Below are 25442 nucleotides of genomic sequence, written 5' to 3' on the forward strand. Positions count from 1 at the left end.
GGGGGGGCAGAGGGTGTTAATTGGCCAGTCAAATTCATGCAAGCACGACATTGATTAATTTATATGAAAGCTGTGATTCTGCATTTGTCCTGCCTGTTATAACGTTGTTGCAAAATCCACTTTTCTCTTCTGCCATCTGATAAACCTCCAAATTCTTAGATCTGTTCCTCAAACTTCAAACCCACACTTCCTGGATCACATTTCATTGTCTCACCGGTACCTGAAGCAACACCAACGCAGCCCTTCACATTGTTTCTTTTTAAAAAACTGGGCCGTTTTTGTTCTTAACACCCACTAAGGAGGCAGCATTTTTTTGACACTGCTATTATTGGTGTGAGCAGAGCATTAGTAAGAGTAGTAGCAGAAGGAGAAGGACAACTGGTAGGAAGCGTAAATCATACTGTTCACATCTGCATATGGGACACAAACATTCCAGCGTCTGCCCACGTTCGTACACGCCGACAAACATGTGAACTACAACTGTAATATAAACAGAAGGGCCTTTAGCATACAACACCTTCCTCCCTTACACCCTCAAACTGGATAAGGAACCCCCCCCCCCCAACAGGGAATCAATCTTCATTTTAGACAAACTCATCCCAGAGATGATACATGAATCTTTAGTGTTTCGACTCTTGAGTTTAAACACTGCAGCAAACCCCAGAGGGCACCAACTAAAACCGCTGACTAAAGCAGTGGCTAGATAAGGACGACAGTGGTCTTCTTTATCATACTGCACGCCTCTCAAAAGTTTCTTATACGCCATTCTCTCCCTCTCCCCCTCTCTCCCCCTCTCTCCCTCTCTCTCCCTCTCTCTCCCTCTCTGTACAGACTACCCCTGCTCTGGGATGTTGGGGATGGTGTCAGGTCAGATCTCAGACGCTCAGATCAGCGCCTCGTCTTACGCCGACCGGGGCTGGGTGGCTGAGAACGCCCGCTTGTTGACGGGGAGGTCGGGCTGGACCGGGCAGCAAACCAAGCAACCCTTCAGAAATGAATGGCTACAGGTGGGTTCACAACTCGGCTGTCATATTTTAAAAACAGGGATGGTGAGTTTAGTGATCCATCAGTTAGTGAATGTTCTTGAGCAAGACCTTGACCTCAATCATAAATTTAACTCCAATAAAACTACTGTAACCTTGATCCCTCCCTTTTGTTTTTTAACTGTCTAATACAAGATTATAACGTTTGTTTTTAGGCATGAATCAGACACACTGATACACAAAACTTTAGCCATATCAAAATAGGATGTCAATCAGTCTGTAATCAGACAGTTTGTCTGTTACCTTCAGCTGACTAACTGTTCGCTCTCGTCCTCCCTGGCAGGTGGATCTGGGCCAGGAGAAGATGGTGAGCGGCATGGTGATCCAGGGAGGGAAACACCGCGACAGGAACGTCTTCATGAAGAGGTTTAAAGTGGGCCACAGTCTGGACGGAGAAGAGTGGACCATCGTCAAGGAGGACAACACCACCAGGCCAAAGGTTGGTTTGCTTATACCTCTTTCCAACAGAAGACACGCGCTGCGTTTTACTGCTGCCACAGGTTGCTGCTCCGTATTGTAATTCCATACATATTACTGATAAAATTACACAGAGTCACATTTACAGACGTAAAGCTGAGTTTCCTCGGATCGTTGTCTCTCTTCTATTCTCTCTTTTTTTTGGACACATGAGTGGATCCGTTAAATGGTGTTTAAATGTGAAAATGTCAATTAGAGCCTCAACCCTAAGAGACGCGTCTCTCTTTTTGGCAGTTAAATTTTTATTAAGCCGGGTTTTATGTGGCCCACGTCCAACCCCGGCTGAGAGAAGGGCTTCAAAGTCAGGTTGGATGACAAGTGTTGACTCTTTTAAGTTCAACTGCCAATCAGTGTTGGAAGAAGTATTCAGACCCTTATAAAAACACTCTCTTGCACTACGTGTAAAAGTCATGCACTCAAAATGCTTATTTGCACTACAGGTACTTGTCAAAATTCAGTTCTACCTCTCTGTAATGTAGTTTTGTATTAAGGTGTCGATATATTTCTAAGTTCATAAAGATTGCAACTGAAAAGCTTGTAGGTCTCTCAGAAGTCTCATGTGAACTGCTCCACTAAAGTAGATCTGCTTCTACTTTTTTGTATTTTTTTCGTATATCTGTCCCGTTCAGTGGCAGTACGGTGATACACGCCAATACAGATCAACGGAAAGTAAATTACAAGAAAGCCAGATAAAAGGTTGTTGACATGAAAATTGCTGTAATCTGTAATAATTCCAGAAAGCCAACGGACAGACGCTGGACTTGCCGCAGTGCTGCTTCTGCAGTGAAATGGTTAGCACCCAAATTACAGGCTGCTATTCATGTGAACTCGAACAGTGCTGTCTGTTGAACGCGTTTGTCTGATGTGCTCAACAAAATCTTCACATGAAGAAAAATAAAGCTCAAGGGGAATTAGGGTTGTTGTTGTTGTTGGAGCAAATAATATTGGGGTACAACAAATGAATACGAACTACATAAAGAGAGAAAAGAAATGAGGTTACACACAGAGACGGACAGTTTATGGAAAGCATGAAGTAAAGTTACAGTATTCTCATGATGTGCAAATAATGACAATATTACTGAGGCCAAGGCCAAATGAGGCAGTGCTCTATGTGCCGCACCTCACATATTTATCTATCGATTGATTTGTTCCTTCACTCATTCACTCAAACTTTTCAGCGATTCTTGACAACAGATCAGAGTTCCCAGAATTCTCATGTGGTGTCGTTAACGTCTGTGCTGGTGCTGCAAGGATACAGTCAGCTGTAATATGGTAATCAACGTGCGGACAGCTTAAAAACCTTCTAATGTTATTCCTCTATGATTCCCTCATCAACAAATTTAGCATTAATGTAGCATCCTAAAATGTGTGTGCCAGAAGAAAATATGTAAATATACTCTAAGTCATTTTGGCCATTATTTATTTCAATTTATAAAAGATATATCTATGTATATGTAGTACTTTATAACTCATATTAAACACTCCACTTTTTTGTATGTTTTCTGAGCACTGTTAGGATTTCTCACACAATGACAACTTGACAAACCATCAGATGGTGAAGATTGTTTATCATGATCAAAAGCTCCAGAAAAGCCACTAAATGGCCCTTGTAGTGAGGCCGTTTTCTCAGTTGGTTATGAGTATGTTTATTAGATTTATTATTAGGCTCAGGCGGCATCATGTGTTAGTTCAGCCGTTCTGGTTTGTCCAGAATAAACAAGAAGATTGTGTGGTTGGCAGCATGAGAAGTGAGTGACTGAAGGAAAAGAGCGCCACCTACAGAAACTCCAACATCACCAACAGAAACTCCAGAGAAGATCACTGTTTGATTGACAGGAAGTGTCGGAGCAGAACAATGACAGCTTTGTACAAAAGATGGATCCGGCATCAAAATTCAAAGTGTCACAGTTGACCACTTGAAAGACATTATAAAACCGGAATTTAACATATATATATATATATATATATATATATATACAGTATATGTTTAGCTCTTGGTTTGTAACTGTTCTTAGTGATTTAAGTGACTTTGATTCTCATCCCCAAGAGGAAATTCATGTCATTGCTTTAAAGACCCGACTTCCTCTCCTTGCCCGGCCCCGTTGGTGCGACATCCTCCTCTATGTGTTCCAGATGGCGGGGCGGAGGACGAGGTTAGCCACCAGACTCCTGCTGATTTGCTGCAGACGGAGCTGTAGATGCTCCTCTGTCTCTCCTCTCAGAGCAGAGACTCTATGCTCTGTTTCCTGTGTCTTTTTATAAAACCTCATCAAAAGACGAGGCAGGAAGGCTAAGTGAGGCCTGGCCACTGCATGTATTTATATATGCATGGGCACAGTCACATGCACACACACACACACACACTCTGTACATACTGTATGTGCTCATGCATAAAGATGAGTGTGTATATGTACAGCAGGAGACCGGCCAGTTGGTTAGTTTACCTTAGAAGAAACTCTGAAATCCTGAGAGAGAGACACTGGGTTTAATAGAACACCTGACCAGCTGTATGTTAGTAAAATGTAGTAGTGATTAAGTAGCAGTAGTAAGAAGTAAGAAGGACGACCTTTTAGAAATCCAAACTTATATTTTCATGAAGCTCTATTGGAACTCTATTTCTCTTATAATTAGTACCAAAATGACTTGGTCTTTCTTAAAAATATGGTTGTAATTTACAGTTAAATAGCAGATAATTTAAAAGGAAATTAGCTGGAAAGTACAGGAAAATGTTACCACGCTTTGTGTCACAGTTGTGTAATTTCCTTGCACATTTGTAGGAAGTTTCCTGAAATGAAATGAAAGTTGGTGCAACTCTTATTGGAAACATTATTGTTCATATGTGCTGGACTGTATGTTTACCTGTAGACACATTTAACATTTTTGCATGTTCAGCTCATCTGCTGTGCAGGGGCTGAAAGACTCTCTGGGTTACATTAGTAATTAATTCACTGGAACTGTACCAACTGAACAGTGTCTCTATTTCTCTCTATTAATAGGCCTAGTACCTAATGACGTATTTAGTTCTCTCCAGAAAATGACTAGGAAATTATTTGTAAATTGCAGAGCATTAAAATAAAGCTTTACCAAATGTGCATAGTATACAAATTCTTGGGAAAAATGACTTGTTATTTGTGAAGTTTTTTAATTGTGAATTAGCATTAGTTAGCAACACTAATATTACTTTACCTGACTGTCAACATCAGTACATAAAGTCACTCTTGTTAATTGTTGTGTCACAGACAGTAATGCTCAGTGATAACAGAACACACAGATTTACAAACTGTAAATGAGTCAGAGTTATTGTGGAAGGCAAAATTTTATCCGTTGCCTCTGGCCAGATGTTAGAAAGCAACACTAAAATAGAATTTAAAAAAACAACATAATGTATCTGGTAAATTGAACATGTTCAAAGGAGCATGAAAAACAAACATCATGCCCAAGATAGTACAGTAGAGTTCAGTGCACATGCACCAATAAATAATGTAGCAATAAAAAAGCTGCATTCATTTTTGTATTAACATATATCATTTGCCTGTAAGACAGGTGTCTCCCCTGGTCAGTTTTTAAATATATAAACAGAGAAAGTAACATATGATCCTTTTTTTTTTTTAACACACACGTACTGAAATGAGATACTGAGATGTCACATACCTGTTGTTGGACAATGACAGTAAGTGCTCAAGAGTTAGCACTAATGGACAGTTTGAGTGTATTTCTTATTCCCAGATTCAGGCTCAAACCTTGGCAGCTGAAAGAAAAGTTCTCTCTTCCTTCCAAAAACAGTCACATCATAGCACCGACCCTAACGCCACAATGCAGCCTTTAATAAATCAGGCCTAAGGAAACTTTAGCGGTTCAGACAGGCAGGAGCGTGTTTGGTGTTTGGCGTCCCACCACTTGGCTCCCAGTGTGACAGTAACCGTTTTCATCTGTGCTGCTTCCATGTTGGAAATATGAAAGGATGACCTCTGGTTTTGATTTTCTGGCTTTTGCTTTTGTTTCCTCCTTTCATTTAGTTTCAGCTTCTTATCAAAGTGACCTGTGCCTGATCAGAGCCAGACTTAGACCCAAACAGTATTGTTTGTTTTATGCATGACAGGCACCGAATGGATGGGCTTTACGTTCAATGAAATAATAACTGTAGAGTTTAGCAGGGAAAGAACAGTCAATATTTTCCACTATTCTTTGATTTACCACTTAATAATTTACCTTATGACACCATCTGATTTATCCTGAGAAAATGAAAGCAGATTTCAGCAGAGGTCCTAAAAAAAAGAAATAAATTCAGGACCTCAGAATCCCTTGTTTTCAATGAAATATAAACTGAAGTGACATTACATCTCTCCTGCGATAGAGGAATTATTTCCCTAGTTCCCCTGTTCTTTAAATTGGCTAAACTGGTCTCACATGTCATTGTAACGTACATTAGAAAAGCCTTTGAGCTCCGTACCTTGATGACTTTTGCAGGTCCCTCTGTAAACTACATTTGTATGGCACTGGAAAATTAACACAAAGGACAGTGTGTTTTGCAATTCTATTAGTCGGGAATTTTTAAATTCCCGACTAATAGATTTAACTCAATACTAAACCCTTTGTAAGAGAATCATAACTCATCCTGAGCTCTCTAATGGGCCCAGTCTGGTGACCTCTGGTTAAACTCAAGAGACATTAATTCAGTCCCTGACATATTTGTTTCTGTCTTTTCCCTCAGATATTCACTGGGAACCAAAACCACGACACCCCAGAGCTGAGGTCCATGGGACCACTACTCTCCCGCTTTGTCAGGATCTACCCGGAGAGAGCCACCACCGAGGGCCTGGGCCTCCGACTGGAGCTGCTGGGCTGTGAGCTGGACGGTTAGTCACGTTTTAGTGTCTGCACTGCCTTGAAATAAGTAAATAGTATAAATATATAGTATGAATAAAATATTAAAGTAGTATTGATATTCATATTTAAAGCAGGTAAGATTCATGTCATAAAGTAACAGTTTTAAAGCCAACATTACACACAATAACAAGAAGAGCAAGTTTAAAGTGGATCAGCTTAGTCTGGAGAACGTTACTGTCACCCCTGAGGCAATTTGTCTCAGCTTATTACGTTTTAATATCATGATATTACACCATGGCTGATATTAAAGCAGAGCACTCCTGTGGCTTCTGGCTTTGGCCGAGTTGTTCTTGGTTGAGAACAGTGCTCAGCTTTCACAAACCGTAACCAGTGACACACAGAAACGCAGCTGAATTACAACAAGCGATGCTTCACCATACATGGTCGAGGTAACTCAGGCAGAATGAGACTGCAGGTGGTTACTGCTGCTGCATGTGAGGTTTTTTTTGGGAAGTCAAGCAGCAACTCAGAAGCCAATACTCATTTAAGCATAAATGTCTCGCGCTTGGATTGAGCCTTCAGGGCCAGATATTGTCCAAAATAGAGAGTGGGCAACAGACATGCACACAGTTCTGTTTATACTACATCAGATGTCTCTATAGGTGGACATGTTCACACTGGTGCAGACAAGTTAGTCATGAATTTTAGGCTACATGCAGAAGGTGTACGGAGACCTCAGTGGACATGGGTAAATTATGAAATACAGATCTTTGCAGCCATGTGGATGCAGAAAGCATAAATTGCACTTAAAATTACACTAGATAGAGCCACACAACCCCATTCACATTTGATAACATCATATATATAATAGGTAATGAAAGCAGGAAAAAACTACCTAGTGACACACAATGTTTTAAACACTGCAGGAAGCCAGAAAGGTGTAAAGAATAACACACACTTGAGGTATTTGACATGCGCCTTAACAATGGAGACTGTTGACTCCCATAAAAAACGACCCCATAGTGACGTTTTATTGTTGAGCGACTTCCAGCGGTCGTGTGAGGCAGCATCAGTCTTTTCAGCAGAAGCCACAAAACGACGTGTTTATACTCAGTAGTGTAGTGTAGTGGCTTTTGTAATTATGACATGAAGGAGGTGAGGTTGTTATAGCAACAAAGTCCACATGTGAAAGAGGAAGAGGAGGTTGTGGTGGATGGATGGGTTGACACAGAGACCGCTTTTTGTTTCCCATTTCCCACTAAGAATCAACATTTTTCCTTTTAACCATTAGCGTGATCGTTCCGTAACCCCAACCACATGTTTATTATAGTAACCATGACAACACAGGTCCTCTAACCTTTACATGAAGTACTTAAGTACTTTGTTTTTGGGCCTAAACCTAACCAAACATTTACTATAGCTTTGTCACATCAGAAAATTATTTCAGTTTATCTGAGCAAATTCAGGGGAGGGACTAATGATCTATATGGTCGTTTTCTATTCAAGCTGACGCGTTCGGGACGATCTCAGCCACTCTACCTTAACTACTTCCATGTGCCTGCTACGAGATGTGGGTGTCGATGCCAACATTTAAGGACAGCGGGAAAAAAATTGTTAAGGTGAACTGAAAATGTTCAACATGCAAGCAGCATTTTCAAGATGTATTGGCATTCATGCGCACGTGGCCTCAATCAGTCATCCAGTCATTAGACGGTGAACTGCTTACACTTCAGCCTGCTTATCTGCAGTGTTTGGTGTAATGAGGGAGAGGGAGCGCGCGGAGAGCGAGCAACATGAAAGGCTGACGCATGCCATGGCAGGCTGCTATCTCTGCTGCTGCAGTGGTCAGAGAGAGAGAGAGAGAGAAAAGGAAAGGGGAGGGAGGGCTCCACCTCCCACAGTTAGGTGAGGGAGGAACAGATGAGGGGAAGAGGGAGGCTGCCTGGCGGAGTGTGAGTGTCTGGTTGCCCTGAAGGGAGAGCGATAAGAATCAGGCAAAGCAGGCGAGATTGCAGGGTGTGTAAGTGTGCGAGCGTGCGTGTGTGTGCGTATGTGTGTGTGTGTGTGTTGGGGGGTGGGGGCAGAAATAAGGGCAGGAGAGACAAGGAGCAGAGATCGGAGATTAACTTCAACCCAGCAAGACACAGGGGATCAGAGGAAGTCCTTGGCCTCTTAACCCTGTTACCCTGTTAAATGAACTCCCCGAAAACCTCAGAAGCTCTCTGTAGCTTATAGCATTTCTATTGTGTATAATAGAAATAAAAACATGCAAAGTGAAATATTTGTATGTTGAGAGGCGAGAAGCAGGACAGAGATTGTGACAGCAGACTGGCGGCCAATGTACTGTACAGCATGGTATGAAATTAATTTAGTCAAGGCAAGTTTATTTATATAGCACCATTCAGACACAAGGCAATTAAAAGTGCTTTACAGAAGCAGGGAAATTACATTAAAAATAAGACATACAATCCAGCTCTTCCTCTGAAGTCCAATAAAAGTAAACCAGTCCATATGCAAAATGAAAAGCCTTTATATATCCAAAAGGAAAACAGAAGAAACAGTCCTTAAACACTCCTTGATACCACTAAACAGACAAACTGGAATAAGAAATAAACGTATAAAATGAAGCAACTGAATTCAGGGATGCTTCCAGAGGGTTTGACAATTTTAAACTGGTTTTAAAATTTTTATTTTTCCAGGATATAGAAGGTGTGTAGCTGTGTAGTATTACTGTAAATCTGTTGGGACTACAAGGCTTACATTGTATATCTGTCAGGACCCACTGATTATCATTGTGTGTGTGTGTGTGTGTGTGTGTGTGTGTGCGCGCGTGTGTGTGTGTGTGTGTGCGCGCGCGTGTGTGGGTGTGTGTGTGTGGAGGTGGTGGGGGGGGTTGAAAGAAGTGAGAGCAAAAGGGGGTAAAAATAAAAAGTGCTGCATATCTGTGTCTGTCCCAGATGAACACAGTTTCACTTCAAAAGGAAAGAACAAAGACACACACACACACACACTGTCACAGGAGACATGACACAGACTGAGACACTTCAGTCAGTCTGCTTAGGGTACTTACACACACATATGTGCACACTCAAATGCATACAAACCATATGTGCACACTGGAAAAGACATACAGATGCACACACTCATACCCATCAGAAATTATGGCCAATTATCCAAATCACAGCCTTCTTTCACCTTGATACTCACTGAGGCTGTTTATCAGTTTATCATTAATGTGTATAATGATAAAGCTTTGACCTCAAGTGTTAAATAAGCTGATTAGATGCTATTAAATAATTAACAAGTACTCAAGTTGACATGAAAAGCCGTTTTAATATAAGGTGCTAGATTTCAGATCACTTTAGCAGTAAAGTCATTTTATCTGTTATCCGTCTAATTAACCTATGGGTCTTAAGTTGTGGTGGAAATGTAAACAGAAATGTGTTTCTTATTTGCAAAATGAGAAATAACAAGAAGCTGTTGTCACCCTTTGGTTTTCATACAGTCATTTGGATTAAGCGAACAACTCTTTGTGTGTTTTTCCCTTAGAGCGGCGAATCCTACAAGTAGCGTGATACCTGGTTCAACAAAAACATCAGGATGCCAATTTAAGCTACAAAAACAAGAGGAGAAAAACAAACAAGCTTACAGTGTGTCTTCAATCAGTTTGATGCTGCTTTGAGTCAAATCAGAAGCAACTCTACTCTTAAAACCACTCTGTTGTGAGAGCAAATCTCCATCCCACTCAAAACGTTGCAAACACGTTTAATTACATGCAGACCATCTGTGATTTTTACATAGCCTACATATGCTAATTCGAGTTCAGTTTACTTCATTTCCATAAAAACACATCACCAGACATCAACTGAATTTAACAAGATACAAGAGGTTTTTCCGTCATTATTACTTTGGTCCTTGATGGGGAAACGAGTGCCGGCTCTCAGCCACTTCAATCTTCAGATAAATTGAGACACTTGAGTTTTGTGCAGTTATTGATGAGAGAGTTCTATATTCAACCTGATATGTCTTTCCTCAAATGAGTCACAACTCTCTAACATAAATAAGTCAAAGCCAAAGGTCTTATTACACTTGAAATGTTATTACAATGCACAGATACCTCTTACATTTAGTTAAATGTAACCTCTTGTCTTTGTACATCCGCTGGGGTGATACATGATCTGACTATTACCTGAAGGCTCGGGCCCACCACACAGTCTGCTCTTTATCTTTATTTTCAGTGCTGCTTAGATCTGTATCTCAACTTTCTTCACGTTTCAGTTAGATCTTAACCGAGTCCTTGCCTTTAAGCAAATCTTTAGTATCTCTAAGGGATTACTTCCTGGTTTGAAGACTTACATGTCATGAAAGTGATATATTGGCCCTTTTAGACCATAATCCCCCAGGAACCTAGGATCAAAAGTTCCTCTTGCAGTCTTGTATGCATTTCCATATTCAGCAACTTATGAACTGTAAATCAGTTTGTTAGTTAGATTGATAATGTAATAAAAAAGCAACAGCTGCGTTAGAGATCTTTTTTTTTCCTTTTTTTTTTGCATGCAACAAGCAGCAACACTAACCTGACACGCCAGATGGTTTGTTACACTGAACCATCTGGGAAAGCTTCGTAGGAAACAGTTTGGAAAAGGGCAGGAGCTTTCAAAAAAATAAATATTTGGCAGGTGATTGGATGAACCATCTGTCTATCATATGACGTAACAGGACAGCATCGAAGAGGAAACACAACACAACAACAAGCCGCAGTCTGAGGAGCTTTGGAAACTAGTTAGCATTAGATTAGATTAGATTAGATTAGATTAGATTAGATTAGATTAACTTTATTAATCCCACAACTGGGAAATTCATTTACCACAGCAGAAAAATGCACATTTATAGAATTAACATCTATGGAAATATACAACAAAAATATACCAAATATACACTAATAAATACAATATACACAATACACACGATATGTACATGAATAAGTGCAAGTTTGCACATGGTCAGGAAGAGCAGGAGTTGTGGAGTCTGACAGCTGCTGGAATGAAGGACCTGCGGAACCTCTCCTTCTTACAGCGAGGATGTAAAAGTCTGCTGCTGAAGAAGCTACTCAGAGACCCTACAGCGTGTCGATTATTGTGGTCGAAAAGCACAAATACCAAAACAGTTGCTTCTCCATAGCCACAAGCGAATAACTTGGGCCCTGGTAAGATGAATTCTAGCTTGCGAAAAAATCCAGCTGCCTCTTAAGGTTACAACAACACTTTGACCTGTCTCCAAAGTAGCAATAATCGGCTCAGCTTCTTGTTATTGTCAAATTCCTTTTCAAAGAGCCCTGTCAAGTAAATAAGAAAATACCAAAAATTAAGAACCATAACGATTTGGTCAATCAGACTGATAGCAGATTAGAAAGCAACAGGTTTGTTACAATTATTCTCTCACCAAGTCTGCAACAAAAGAAGCCTCACACTGTTGTTTCTCCATGTTTTTTTTTTTTTTTGTTTTGTTTTTTTTCTGGATATGTTTTTTCCTTGTTGTGCGTTGTGTGACCAGTCAGTGGAAACTCTGTCCCAGTAGTTCCTGGGTAATCAGAAAGTACGTTTTAAATTTAGACCCTTGTTCCTCCAGTGGAAAGGCAGCTCCTGAGTTGTAGGTCTCTTCCCAGTCCCATAAACCTCCTAGATGCAATGACGTATAGACCAGAATAGATGTACACTGACTGAGCTAATACAACAACCTACCTACGGACACACACTTTTACCCTGCAAACCACTGGGCCTGTATTGTTTATAATGATTTAATGTGTGAGTTAACCACGCGTTGAGCTTTTAGGTCTTTTAATGTTGGTAAAGATCTTCGTTTTTTTCACTTTCGACGTTTCTAATTTCTTGTCTCTCTATCCAGCTCTCTCGTCAACTTCATCTTTTTTTGTCTCACTCACACACTGTGTCTTTTCTATTTCCCCACTCAGACATTACAACTACAGCCCCTCCCACCACGCCCATGGCCTCTACACTTCCCATGACCACGTTTGGTGCAACCACCACAGCACCGATCACCGTACCGGGCACAGCACTGGCTACTGACTGCGAGGAAGGACAACAGGACTGTGGCGGCGAGACTGAGGCGCCTGACGACTACGACCTAGCGACAGGTAAACCACCAGAACTCCCTCTACTTTGTTCCCTCCCTCCTCCGTGTGGAAAGGTAAAAGAATACAAGGTAACAATGCAAAATGAGAAAATAGACGTAAAAAAAACTGAACAAATTTTTGCATTGGAATAATTTATGTGTGTCTACTTGCCGAGTCTTTTTTAAGAAGTGATATGAAATAAAACTCTCTTGCATGTATTACTTCTTTTTCATCCTGTACCAGTCATCTCTTTCATGTCTACTCTGTATCTTCTGACTGAAAACTTGTTGGACTTAGACCATGAAAAATTCTCCCTTATCTTCCCTCTTGCTGTTAAAGTTTTGACTGTGATTTTTGTCAAGCACGTCCATGTTTAAAAATTCCGCTTGATCTTCCCTTTTGCTTTCACATGTAATCAAATCCATTATCCTGATTCTCTGAAGTTTGAGAACTTTGACTGCTGATAGAAAGATTTTCTCTAAAACATTTGATATTTTCTGAATTGCTGTGCAACGCAACATGAAAGCTTGGTATTGATTTTCTTTATGAACTGAGGTGTGTTGAGGGTGTGTTGGCATCTGTGTGGGTGGGACCGGCCTTGTTGACCTTTGACCTCACTTTGACTGTCCCATCTGTTGATAGCAGGAGGCACCACAGCGGCTGACCCCACCATAGACATACCAGGTGAGGATGTCCGCCGCCATCTGCTCCCGTGTTTACAAACCTCACCTGTAATTTATTCCCCTCCTGTCCTCATCTACTCTACGAACCTTTTGTCTTTTTCATCTTCTTCCGTCTTTATCTTTTCCATTTTCTCTATCTTTGTAGTAACTTTAAAGTTTACAGGGAGATATACAAATGAATGTGCCAGTGCAGGGCCGCCAGATCAGTGCATTAATTCAGCCAGTGGTCCCATCGTTCAGTGTCAGCAACAGTACTGAACGCAATCACAAAGAGCAATGAAACTGACTTCCATGGGAGTAAATGGATTTTTCATCACCCCAGCTCACAAATTAGTCTCTCCCCCCAATACTTCTCGGCCCCGACACGACTGGACTGCAGAGAGAAGAGAAGGGCATGTTAGATTTACAGTATTGTTAACATTGTTTGTTTTAAATCATATTTTTTTGGTCAAGTTAATCCACTTGAATTGATTTACCAGGGGGAGACAGATGGAGACAAGTGAGAAAAGACAGAGAGAGATAAAGACATGCTGAGACAGAGAAAGGTTAAACAGGGCAGGAAAAAGAGACAGAAAAAGTAAAGATGTGAAGAGAAAAACAAAAACCTTAACAAAAATCCGTTACTTCTTGTAGTTAAAAGCAATACAACATTTGGAGCTGGTTTATGGCAAGTTTATTCCACTTGCTTGAAATTAACAGCAAAATGTGGCAGAAACGGAAACAACAGGGCCAGCCCTATAATCAGGTCTGTCACTGACTGACTGACTGACTGACTGACTGATCAAGTTGCACCATTGGGCAGCTGGCCAAGTGTCTTTCAAAATGATTTGGTGCAAACAAGCAGTGTTGCCAACTTAGCACCTTTGTCACTACATTAACAAACTTGTCAGACCCCTGTAGCGACTTTTTTTCAAAAAAACATCTAGCAACAAATCCAGCGACGAAATCATAGAAATCTGAAAATGTCTTCTTCTTGAGAAGTCAAAAAATCCTGAAATATCGAGAGGCTGGAATGTGAAAATATTTTTCAGTTACAAATGCAGCAGAGGTAAAACTAAGAGACATGGTGGGAAAATATTACACATTTCCAAAAGCCATTCACCTAAAATAAATCACCTCATATAGTGAGACCCTGAGGTGGGCTTGCCTCCTCACTGCAACATTCAAATCCAAATGCAGTGATTTGTTTTGGTCATCTGTAGTTTTTTTTCCCACTGCATGGACATCTTAGCATCGTGTCACGGTTTATCATCCCCTGTGAATACACCAAATTCAATACATTTGGAGTAAACTGCCAGAGTGAGAGGAAGAGGGATGAATAGGCAGAAAATCTTAGCATCGTGTCACGGTTTATCATCCCCTGTGAATACACCAAATTCAATACATTTGGAGTAAACTGCCAGAGTGAGAGGAAGAGGGATGAATAGGCAGAAAAGGTAGAAAAATGGTTGCAGTGACAGAGAGAGACAAAGAAAGAAAGGAGAGGGAGAGCCAGCAAGAGGACTGAATAGAGAAGGGAGAGAAAGAGACAGGGTGAGAGCGGTGAAGAGGTAGAGGGAGAGTGAAGGTAAAAAGGGAGGAACGGATAGAGGTATAGTGAGAGCTGGAGAGAGAGAATAAAGGCCTCATGGGTCTCAATTAGCCGAGCTGAAGTATCGCGTGAAGACAGCTTGGGGTTGGGGTGGGAGGTGTTACCGTGCAGCTCCACGGTCATCTCTGCATCCTATTAGACTCCCAGTAACAACATGTCCAGTGTTCAGAGATCTCTGCATTCATTTGGAAGCTGTGGTGAACCGCTGCCGCCAGTCGACTGCTGGCATAGGCAGAGAAGAAGGGAGGGAAATGTAGTTTTTTTTCTCTCTCGCTCTCTGTTTGGGGTTTTTTCGGGGCCCACATCCGCATGTTGGTGGCACCACACCCTTCTCCTTCTCTCTCTCTCTTGATGTCCTGATCCCAAACATATGTATGTGTTGGCGCTGCTTTCCATCAGCGGTGATGTTTCAGTTCCTGTGTTTCACTGTGGCTGTGGAGGAAAATGCCCTGTAGCGCAGAGCGACATATACAATCACAATCTCCTCTATGTCTCTCTCACCCCATTCCATCTGCACAAGCCCTTTGTTTAGTGCGATATGTTTTCCACAAGCTACACAATTTATACTGAGTGTACAATACAGCAGGAACAGCTTTGTAATATTGATGCTACAAGGCTTGCAGTTCTTTTTTCAGGCTGTCTCATCTCGCGCTCCTAACTGAAGCGGATTAGTCAATGAAAACAGCTCAGCATCACAGTCTCTAGCCTTGACTTGTCACTGTATAACCTAAGAAGAGGTCATGCAGTTTGCCACATAACAGCTTCTTAAGAACTATGCAGCAGGTACTGCTTCTGGAAACACTTGATTTGTCTCTCTGGATGGTTTTAAAGGAGCAGATAGAGGCGTGTTACTGTGACAGCTGCAATGTAAGGTTTTTACATTAGCTAAAGTCCCCCTCCACTTAAGAATGTGTTGTGGTCATTGTCACTTCTCTTGGATGTTCACTGTGTGTGTTCAGAGTTTGACTAGAAGGCTGTTTGCACATTAATCTGCCGAAAGTGGAACTAGTTTGGAAGCCAATCCTGGTCCAACGGACAACTTTACAAAAGTGTGTTGTGGAAACTTGAAGCCTGGATTGCACATACATTGGCTTTCAGTGATGTAGGAGACATCTTGTATCCAGCAGTTAAACTTTTGAAATGAAAAATATTTGTATATATATAGATCATGGATTACTTAATGAGAGAGGGGGCGTAGAACTGTTCACAGGAGAGCACATGTACACCTACTGAATCTCAACAATGCAACTTACTGAAATGTCAAGCAAGCTGATTGGCCGATTCAAATCGTGTGGGGAGGCTGGTTTGAAACAGAGAAGAAAAAAAGTAAATGCCTAAAAAGATGTATGCGGAAGTATAAAAAAGAAATGACCATGCCACGCACACATCTCTGAAGAAGCGTTGTGCACGTTCTCCTTCGTGTAGCCATGAGAAACCCGCGACACGTATATGACTGAAAGAGAAGGTTTCTCGCGTTTTCTTATGTAAAAATTGGCATTTTTAGGGAGCAGTGCTTCTGTTTCAACCTGCATCAAACATATTTGACAGTGTCGGCTGGTGGGAAGCAGGTGAGGGATCACTGCTCTAGCTGTGTTGAAGAGTGTGGTGGGATCTTGGCTGGAACACGAACCTCTAGACGTCTTATGAAGTCGGGTGCAGTCGGGTGAATAAAGCGACGGGTGACACATCACGTATTGGTTAGGCCTCATCCTGGCTAACAGGGAGCTTAGCACAATTAGCAGTACCGTGTTTTGGGAAACATGGAAGAACTCCAGAGCTGAATAAATCAACAGAGAATTCACAATCAATCTAATATTAGATTAAACATCCAGGCAATTTATCAGCTAAAGTTTGTAGTTTCCAGCTTCTAACTACAGTTGTTTTCTCTTTACTGCAGCGTACGTATGGTTCGCCTGCAACTTTGAGTTCTTGTCGTTCTGCGGCTGGACCAGAGAGACCGGTACAGGGGCCGAGTGGCTCATCCAGACCATCGAAGCACCTGCCATCCACAGAGGGCCGACCCACGACCACAGAGGTACGAGACGCGTGTTCAAATTTGTGTTCGAAGGTTTTTTTTTGTTTGTTTTTTTTTGTTTTTTTTTTTTACCAGTGCCACTCGACAGATGCTCGGGGAGAGCACTCTGCATGCAGCTGTTGAAAAGCCTGTCTAACCCTCTTTTGTTAGAAGTTGGAGTATTTTTAACAAAGCTTTAAATAACACTACACTCTCAGTGCTGCTGGGAATTTACAACAATACGTATTTTCTGTTTAAAGAAATGAGGGAAAATATGCATGTTGTCTAGAAGGAAATCCCCCTTGGACACATAACCTTATTCCTGCTCTGAAGGACAGAGACAGTGAACATGGAGAACCATCACTGAGATAATGTTGTGATGCCTGGAGTGAATCAGTTGCATTTCTTGAAACTTCAAATAGAAGTGTACACATTTCTAGAAGTCAGAGCACAGTGATGAAAACAAGACCTCCCCAGTCAAAGACACCAAAGAAATGAGACATTCATTCTGATTAGGACAGTTGCCAATTATAGGCAAATGGACCCAGATTATTTGTTTGTTTGTTTTTGTTTTGTTTTGTTTTTGACAAAGACAAGATTATAATCAAAAACATCCTTGGGCAATAATTACATGTCCCTTCCTTACAAAAATGTTTTCATAGGAAGTATGCATGAACTTTCAAATGAGAGTTAAGGACAACAATAACTTCCTTTCTATTTTTCTTAGGAAATCCTCATTTAAATTAAAAATCTCTTCTTTAAGAATATCCTTGTCAAGTTAACTAGCAGTAAAAATGAGTTACAGACAAACAACAAGATACAACAAGATATTCCATAAAATCTGAATTATACAGAAACACTGTTATTGCAATATAATAATGATAATAATAATAGTAATAATAATAATAATGATAATAACAATCTTTATTTATAGAGCACTTATACAGCAAAAACGTAGTTACAGACAATAGCAAAAATAAAATAGAATCAATAGAATCAATACATCTCAAAGCAAAGAGGACAGATAGAACAATTAACTGTCAAGAACATAAAACAGTACTGAGTCATTTTAAGAGAAATAAAACACTTCGAGGGAGGGTAAAACTGAAAAAGCTCTCAGATAAAAGCTCTTTTTAAGAAGGGACTTAAAGGAGATCACAGATTCTGCCAACCTGATTTCCTCAGGCAGATCATTCCACAGAACTAAGAGGTCCGAAATGTAACCAGGAGAGATGCCATGGAGAGTTTTAAAAGTAATCAATAAAATCTTCGAATCTATTGTGAAACATACTGGGAGCCAGTGTAGAGAGGCTAAAACAGGAGTAATGTAGTCGTGTCTCTTGGTTCTGGTTAAAAGCCTGGCAGCAGAGTTCTGTACAGTCTGGAGACGATCAATCGATTTTTGGGTAAGACATGTAAAAAGATTGTTGCAGTAATCCAGGCGTGATGAGATAAAGCAAGTAAAATGGTCTCTGTGTCTTTAAAGGTTAAAAAAGATTGTATTTTAGAAATATTTCTAGGATGATTGAAAAAAACATGTCTATTATAATCACACAGAAGATTTCATGGCAGAAACAACCTAAGTGACGCCTGAAAACAACCCCTGAGAACAACATAGAACCAGTGATAAAAATGACCCATCCAAAACAAGAACTAACGCATCAAGACTCTGAAATACACCAAAACATCAGCAGCATTGTAAAGAAGTGCAAAGAAACAGAACTATTCTAGTCTTTGTATAAACACGTTTTACCTTCAGCACTGACGAGAAGAGAACAGAACATGCAGATGCTCTGAGTCTTTAAACATTTTGAAAATGAATGGATGGCCTTGAAATACTTATATTGCACTCAGATTCATCAACATGCCTCCGCTCTCTGGCCTTCCCTCCATTCAAAGCTCCTGTGATGGATTTCTTTCCTTGTGGAGACAGCAGCAGCTCTAAAATGAATTATTTCACCTTGATTTTTTGACTGAACCAGATTACAAGTATAAAAAAATGAGCTCTTTGTGATGTCAAGTCAGATCTTTTCCTGAAGCCTGCTGCTGATGTCGAGTTCTTTGTTGTAGAAAAACCTTGTCCAGTCCTTGAGTTTGACATCTTTGGGAGCTGCAGAAATGTCACACTTAACAATTGCATTGATCTTTATGAAAAGATGGAAGAAGAGTGAAACCTTTGTAGCAGCAGAGATTTCTACATTACACAAACAAGTTAATGAAATGAAATGAATCCATAATGAAACCTTGAGAGTTTGGGAACCTGGTTGTCACGATACAGCTTGGTATCGGTTATATTAAGGCTTTTGTTCATATAAAAGCGACATTAATCCAAAGGGGTCAGTATATGCATTAATGTGATTACAAGCTTCCTTTTTAAAACGCAACACACAGTCAGCTTTTACCTTATCTTATGCTGCCCCCTGCAGGCAGACCAGGCAACTTCATCTACATGCAGCTGACTGACAGAGAGATGCCCAGTAAAATGGGCGAAGGCGAGGACAACAAGGAAAAGAAGGCAAGGTTGGCCAGCCTGCCCATCACGGCGCCGGACGCCGACCTGTGCATGTCCTTCTGGTATCACATGTTCGGTGAACACACGGGATCGCTTCACATCAACCAGAGGAAGGAGGCAGAGGAAGGCCAGACGCTGTGGATGGTCAGCAGTCGCCAGGGCAACCGCTGGAGAGAGGGACGAGTTTTACTGCCACATTCAAGTGTCTCATATCAGGTAATACAGAGTCCTGGATATGTGAAAACGCACAAACATGGGAGGGTGGGAGGAACTGGAATCTAGAAACTCAAAATTTTCCTGTGATACACTTTTTGGGTGTTTTTTTGTTTGTTTTTTTGCCACCGGGATGAGCCCCAGTCTCATTGACCCTGAACTGGATTAGCTTGTGCTGAGAATGTATGAAAAATTTGTCCATGTTTGATGCAAGTTTACCTTCACCTCATTTACTTTTTCTTTCCCCCATGGTAACAAAGAGCCTTAATAAGATCCTTTCAAGAAGAATAAGCATAACTATACTGATGAATCATGTAAAACAGTGGTTTTTCACCCGAAATCAACATAAATTTGTAATTTACTGATTTGTTGTAATTTCTACTGAGATTTTAACAAGTTGCATATTTGCACATGTAAATATGCCTTAAAAAATTTAGTTTGGTTGATAAGATTAATTTTGCTGAAAAATCTAACATGTTAAGCTGTGTATATAAAGCTTGTGTTTCAGTGAATGCAGATGACTGACTGACTTTGGGTTTTTTTTGCAGGTGGTGGTGGAAGGTGTTGCAGACAGACGCAGTACAGGTCACATAGCTGTGGACAACATCCAGATCATGGATGGGCTCAGTGCAGAGGAGTGCAAGGGTGTGTATAATAGTGTTAGATCTCACTTACACCAAAGATTTTAGTGTTATACTATTTAAAACACACTCAGTCCAGCTGCTGTTAGAACAGCAGGTTAATTCTGACATTAGTCTTTTTGATTTGATTTCTCTTACGTAATCAACTGTATGTTATTCTGTTCAGTTTAGTTTTGGGTTGTACACCATCGCTGACTTTAAACTAATAGCGTCTGCTTTTCTTTCCTCCAGATCCAGAAGTTCCTACGTCTCCGCCGACTGAGATCTTCATCCTACGTGAGTACATCTCTGACTCCAAGGAAAAACTTTGAATTGATACCAAAATAAAAAGAGTTGAGGGATCTCGCTTGTGTTTTCTCTTCTACAGTTTGCTTTTCTTCTTGAAAAGTCTTGTCTGTCCTCTCCAGAAAGTAAAATGTTTACACTGTGTGTCTTTGTCTCTGTCACATCAAATATTTCTTTGACATCTTAAAGGATCACATCATTGGATTTTTTTTTATATTTTGAAATGTTTACATTAATTTCCCACCTTCCAGGCAGCTGGTTCTTTCCATTTCCATTGACATGACACTGTTGAAATTGTCAGTTCATCATCAGTGCTTTCTCAGCATCAAGATCCTTATCCTTAAAGTCCCAAAACTAAAAAGCACATAATGCAAAATGGCCCATTCCATAATAATATGACTTATATTATTGAATCGTATCTATAGATTCATTAGTGTGTACATCATGTACAGTACTTTAATTAACGTACTTCATTACTTGCCACCACAGTTTAACCCCTAACCCCTAACTCTAACTCATTTATTTTCCTGTGAACATCATGATCCATGCTGAAGTGGTTGTGAGGAGGGTCTGTGTTGAAACCAGGTCTTTGGTGATGTGTTCACAGAAAATCTGACATCCAAGATTTAAGGTTCGACTGCCAGAAAAACATTCACAGGTCATTATATTGGGATAAAGTAAAACCAGAAGATGAACATGAGTGTTGTCTCCTGGAGAGAAGCTGAATGTGCCATTTGTAGTTTATGGTCCAGATCATGTTAAACCACCAGTATGGTCCTTTAAACCTGCAATCAGAGGCCTAATTTCATTTGGATGGAACATAACTTGTGTCCATATTTCTCTCTGTCTTGCAGCGATGGACTCCCTCTCACAGGAGACCAGTGAGCTCGGAGGCCCGGGCAACATGCTGAAGACCCTGGACCCCATCCTCATCACCATCATCGCCATGTCTGCGCTGGGCGTGTTCCTGGGCGCCATCTGCGGCGTGGTCCTGTACTGCGCCTGCTCGCAGGGCAGCATGACGGACAGGAACTTATCAGCCCTGGAAAACTATAACTTTGAGCTGGTGGACGGCGTGAAGCTAAAGAAGGACAAGATGAACGGACAGACTAACTATTCAGAGGCGTGAGGAGGAAACGGGAGACGGAGCGGAGACCGCTCCACGTGGACACATGATGCAGCCAATCAAGCAGGAGGAACACGGGATGGGGGCTGAAGCCACCAATGGGACGGCAGGGTGGGCTGAAAGTGAGCCGATGTAATTTTATTTCTCAGGAGCGGCGGTGGAAGGGACTGACCTGTAGGGGGCACTGTGTATAAAGAATCTGTACAGCAAAAAAAAAAGAAGAAAACTAAGGATTCTATTTGTTTTTTGGCGTGCTATGTTAATTTCATGTAATCACATGCTGGTGTTGAGACCAATTCAGATGAACGTATCGTTTGTGTACTTTTATGGAAAGATAAGATTTGATTTTTTTTTTGTTTGTTATTGCTGTCTCTTTTTTTCCAGATGTCATAGTTTCACAGAACGAGCAGAGTATGTGAAATTTGCGATTCTGATATCTGGGTCTTTAGCTAGCCATGTGTCCCTGTGTGTGTGTGTGTGTGTGTGTGTGTGTGTGTGTGTGTGTGTGTGTGTGTGTGTGTGTGTGTGTGCAGCGGGTACCATCCAGGCCCGTTGAACCTGCGTCTAGTTCCAACAGTGCCTTTTTTTTCCTCCAGTTTTTCCGTTGCCTTGTTTTCTGCTGGTTGTTTTCTCATCGGCTGGCGTTCCGTCCAGGGTTCCTACACAAACACGCAGAAAAACATTGTGATCATACAATTACACATTTTTTTTAGCATTGTCATGTACTGTCAACTAACACATGTTGGTGTAGACCTGTAGATCTTTCTTGCCTTGATGACGGTCGTACTGACACAGACTAAAAATGTTAAAACCCAAGTTAACTTTTAGGTTTTGGAAAACTTAAGAAAAGCTCTGGAATTTTGGAAAATGAAAAATGTGTAGGAGCCCTGAATGCCTCGTTTTCATGGCACATGACACATCCAACATATTGTACATAGGTTTTAATATATTTGAGCGCTTTTTTTTTTTATATATATATAGAAAAAGACACAAGTGCCGCAGTATCCTTTCTATGTTGGAATCAAACTCCCACCTAATCTTCAAGATTCTGAAAATGTACAAAAAATGTTGATTTTAACAGACAGAGACACAAACCTGTTGTTTGTGTTTCTTTCACAAATGTGATCTATTTGTCATTTTGTGAGTTTTGTTGTTGTGTTCTGGGAACAGGAGGGTTTTTGCAATGACGAAAACAGATTTGGGATTCTTGAGAAATGCCTCATGGGAAGGGACGCTTTGTGCACAGGGTAAAACAGACAGCCTCAGTACCACTAAGATGCTGACAGCATGTCGAAGACGGATCGTCAGGACTGAAATATTCTCACTGGCACACAAAATGACTGTTAAACCTTGAACCTGAAGTGCGTCCAGCAGTCCTGAGAGACACCAGAAAGAAAGACTGAAAGTGTCTCTCCTCGGGTCCGTCAGCGTCTTCTGCTGAGCGGACAGGATGTGGAAGCTTCTGAAAACTCATCAAGATTTAATGTTTGCCATGACAATGCTGTTCTCTGTCAATGTATCTTCAGTGTCGACTATCAGAGGAGAAATGTATGAATGATCTTTGATGGAAAGATCGAATTAGGTTCATCAACCCTAACAGGTGACTAATGAGTCACCAGGTGAGCAGGTGACTCATTGCTCCGACAGTGATCATGCTTCATAAGCCTATTTCCCTTCAGCTGCAGTGGTTTGAAATGACACACAGAACTAGTCACATTTTACATCCATGATGAGTTCACTACCAGACTACCCAACAGACATGCCCAGTAAACTATAGGGCTCTTTTTTTTTTTTATTATTAATTTTTGTTTCCTTTGACAGTTTAAAACAGGTGAAAATTGGATTTTAAAAATGTAACTTGCAGTTAAAGCACTGTGTTTCTTTTGTAGGATTCTGTTTCATAATCTGAATCTTATTTAACTACAAACCACATTTTACTCACCACTCTCTACATCCACCATTTTCTTAACTGTCAAGTTTCAAAAGGGTTTCCTCACTGTGAACTACTGTGATCAGTGTCCTCTTACTGCAGAAATTTCAACAGCTTCTGAGTCTGTGAGGGGCACAAAAATCCTGGATGAAAATCAGGTTAAACTTAATTCTGGGTATATTTTTTAGTAAACATTGGTTAAAAGCTCAAATCAATAAGCCTTGTGCTAATAATACTGCTTTGCTGTGTTTTAGCTTTTGCAGCTGAATGTGTTGTGATGCTGGTCGCTTGCTCATAGCACCGTTCAGGTGGGAGGAGTCTTGAGTCTCACACCGCACTGGTGTCAATGAACAACTCTGTTCACTCTGCAGTCATTTACGTCACAGATTGTACTTGCAAAGATTTTTTTTTTAAAGCCATTACACAGCTATGATGGACTGATATATTTATTAGCAACGGGGAGAACAGCGTTTGTCTCATGTTGCACTGCACTGTGGAGCTTACATCTGCCCATTTTTAATGTAGCATTACAGTATGTGGCATCATGACGGCTCAAAATGTGAAGTGAGACTGTCCGTCAGCATCAATTTAGAATCAATTCTCAGTGCTTTCCTTTTTCAAATCAGACATTTTTAAGTTTTTCTAAAGGAAATCCACCTCCTCAGTCGGGTCATCTGAAATCCTCGTCTGGTTTCAGTAACGCCTGAGCGAACATTTCCCATCAAATGGAGGTGCTCTGACTGTTGAGACACTCGTTATTCGCTCTTAATACCACACTGCTTCAATCGTTTTTTCTTTTCTCAGTAAAAGATCAACTGCGTTGTGTTTTGCCAGACAAGGTTGTGGGTGATCAAAATGCAATTTCAGTCTGACTTTACAGGCGGGGAATGTGTGTGTGTTCCCAGTGAGTCAGCCAGATATTAATAAAGCTCCTTCCCTTTTAAACAAGAAAGGATTCTGCAGCACTAGACATGAAAACAAATGTTGCACTGATATATTTAAAAAAAAAAATCTGTGTTTATGATGTTGATTTATGAAAAGAGAGAAAGGAGGTAGAAGAGGACAGTGTTATTGTTGCTTCTTTTTAACACGGTTTCAGATGACAGTGTTATAATTCTGAAATGTACAATTTACAGAGATGTTTTTCATTCTCGAAAAAGCTTATATTGTCTCTTTGAAACGTAACAATTTTATTTACTTGGTATAATATCACCTTGTCTTTTTGTACCGTCACTGATGTACGTGCCATTGTTTTATTTTTTTTCCCCCCTTGTATGACAAAAAAAAAATTATTTTCAAAACTGCTTCTGTAATTTTGCTGTCTCAGATCCAAAAAAAAAAAAAAAACAAGAAAGGAAATAAGAAAGTAAAAAAATGGAAAAGCAGTGAGGCCTTAAGTGACTAAAAGTATTGTTTGTACTTTGACTTTCTGGTCAGCACCCAGACTCATCCGTCTCTGTTGTCTCAGACTCTGATCATTGACTATTACATTCCAAAGAATTGGATCAAATAAATGTTTTAAGTAAAAGCTGCTCTGCTGTTTCTGTCCAACCTCAGAGAGAACGGTTTGTTTCCAAGGATCAGTGTCAGATAGCTCAAATATAACAAAAAAAAATTCACAGATTTGCATTAGTAAATTTGCATACACCACCATCTTAGAATTGCTGAATTGGCACATGGCTACAAACATCAGACTGACATTCATATCATATGGTCATTGTGTTCCTGTCTGCCTGGTTGCCATATCAGACTTTGACCACAGTGTGACAGTATTGCCACTAAAAAAAAAAACATCCATATATAACAGGAGAATGGTGCCAGAGTCACAAACTACCTGCATCACTTTCCTCATAAAACAGGGAACATGTTTTGTGACCTACATTAAGTGGAACAACTTTTCTCAGCTCAGTGAAGTCTAATGTCATGTGAACTTCAGTCTTGTGGCTTCTGGTTTACCTGAGGTTTCC

At 40.6% G+C, this 25442-nt stretch overlaps 1 protein-coding gene across 2 annotated transcripts in view; it reads left to right on the forward strand.

Annotated features, from left to right (window-relative positions):
• The window catches only part of LOC111668413 (neuropilin-1a-like), an 84740-nt gene extending 59737 nt beyond the window's left edge, over window positions 1-25003 (forward strand). The window contains exons 9-18 of one of the 2 annotated variants that reach the window (XM_023424472.2): window positions 832-1007; window positions 1327-1482; window positions 6232-6376; window positions 12319-12501; window positions 13126-13164; window positions 16652-16789; window positions 19195-19496; window positions 20042-20138; window positions 20366-20410; window positions 21274-25003. In XM_023424472.2, coding sequence (XP_023280240.1) covers window positions 832-1007; window positions 1327-1482; window positions 6232-6376; window positions 12319-12501; window positions 13126-13164; window positions 16652-16789; window positions 19195-19496; window positions 20042-20138; window positions 20366-20410; window positions 21274-21548 — 1556 coding nt within the window. In that variant the 3' untranslated portion in view covers window positions 21549-25003. Of the gene's footprint in view, window positions 1-831; window positions 1008-1326; window positions 1483-6231; window positions 6377-12318; window positions 12502-13122; window positions 13165-16651; window positions 16790-19194; window positions 19497-20041; window positions 20139-20365; window positions 20411-21273 lie in introns of both variants that reach the window. The other variant, XM_023424471.2, reaches the window with a different exon arrangement.
• The last annotated feature ends 439 nt before the right edge of the window (window positions 25004-25442 follow it).

The sequence above is a fragment of the Seriola lalandi genome, unplaced genomic scaffold, assembly GCF_002814215.2.
Source record: "Seriola lalandi dorsalis isolate HSWRI2012SDOR001 ecotype SW California unplaced genomic scaffold, Sedor1 jcf7180002054736, whole genome shotgun sequence".
Taxonomy (NCBI): Eukaryota; Metazoa; Chordata; class Actinopteri; order Carangiformes; family Carangidae; genus Seriola; species Seriola lalandi.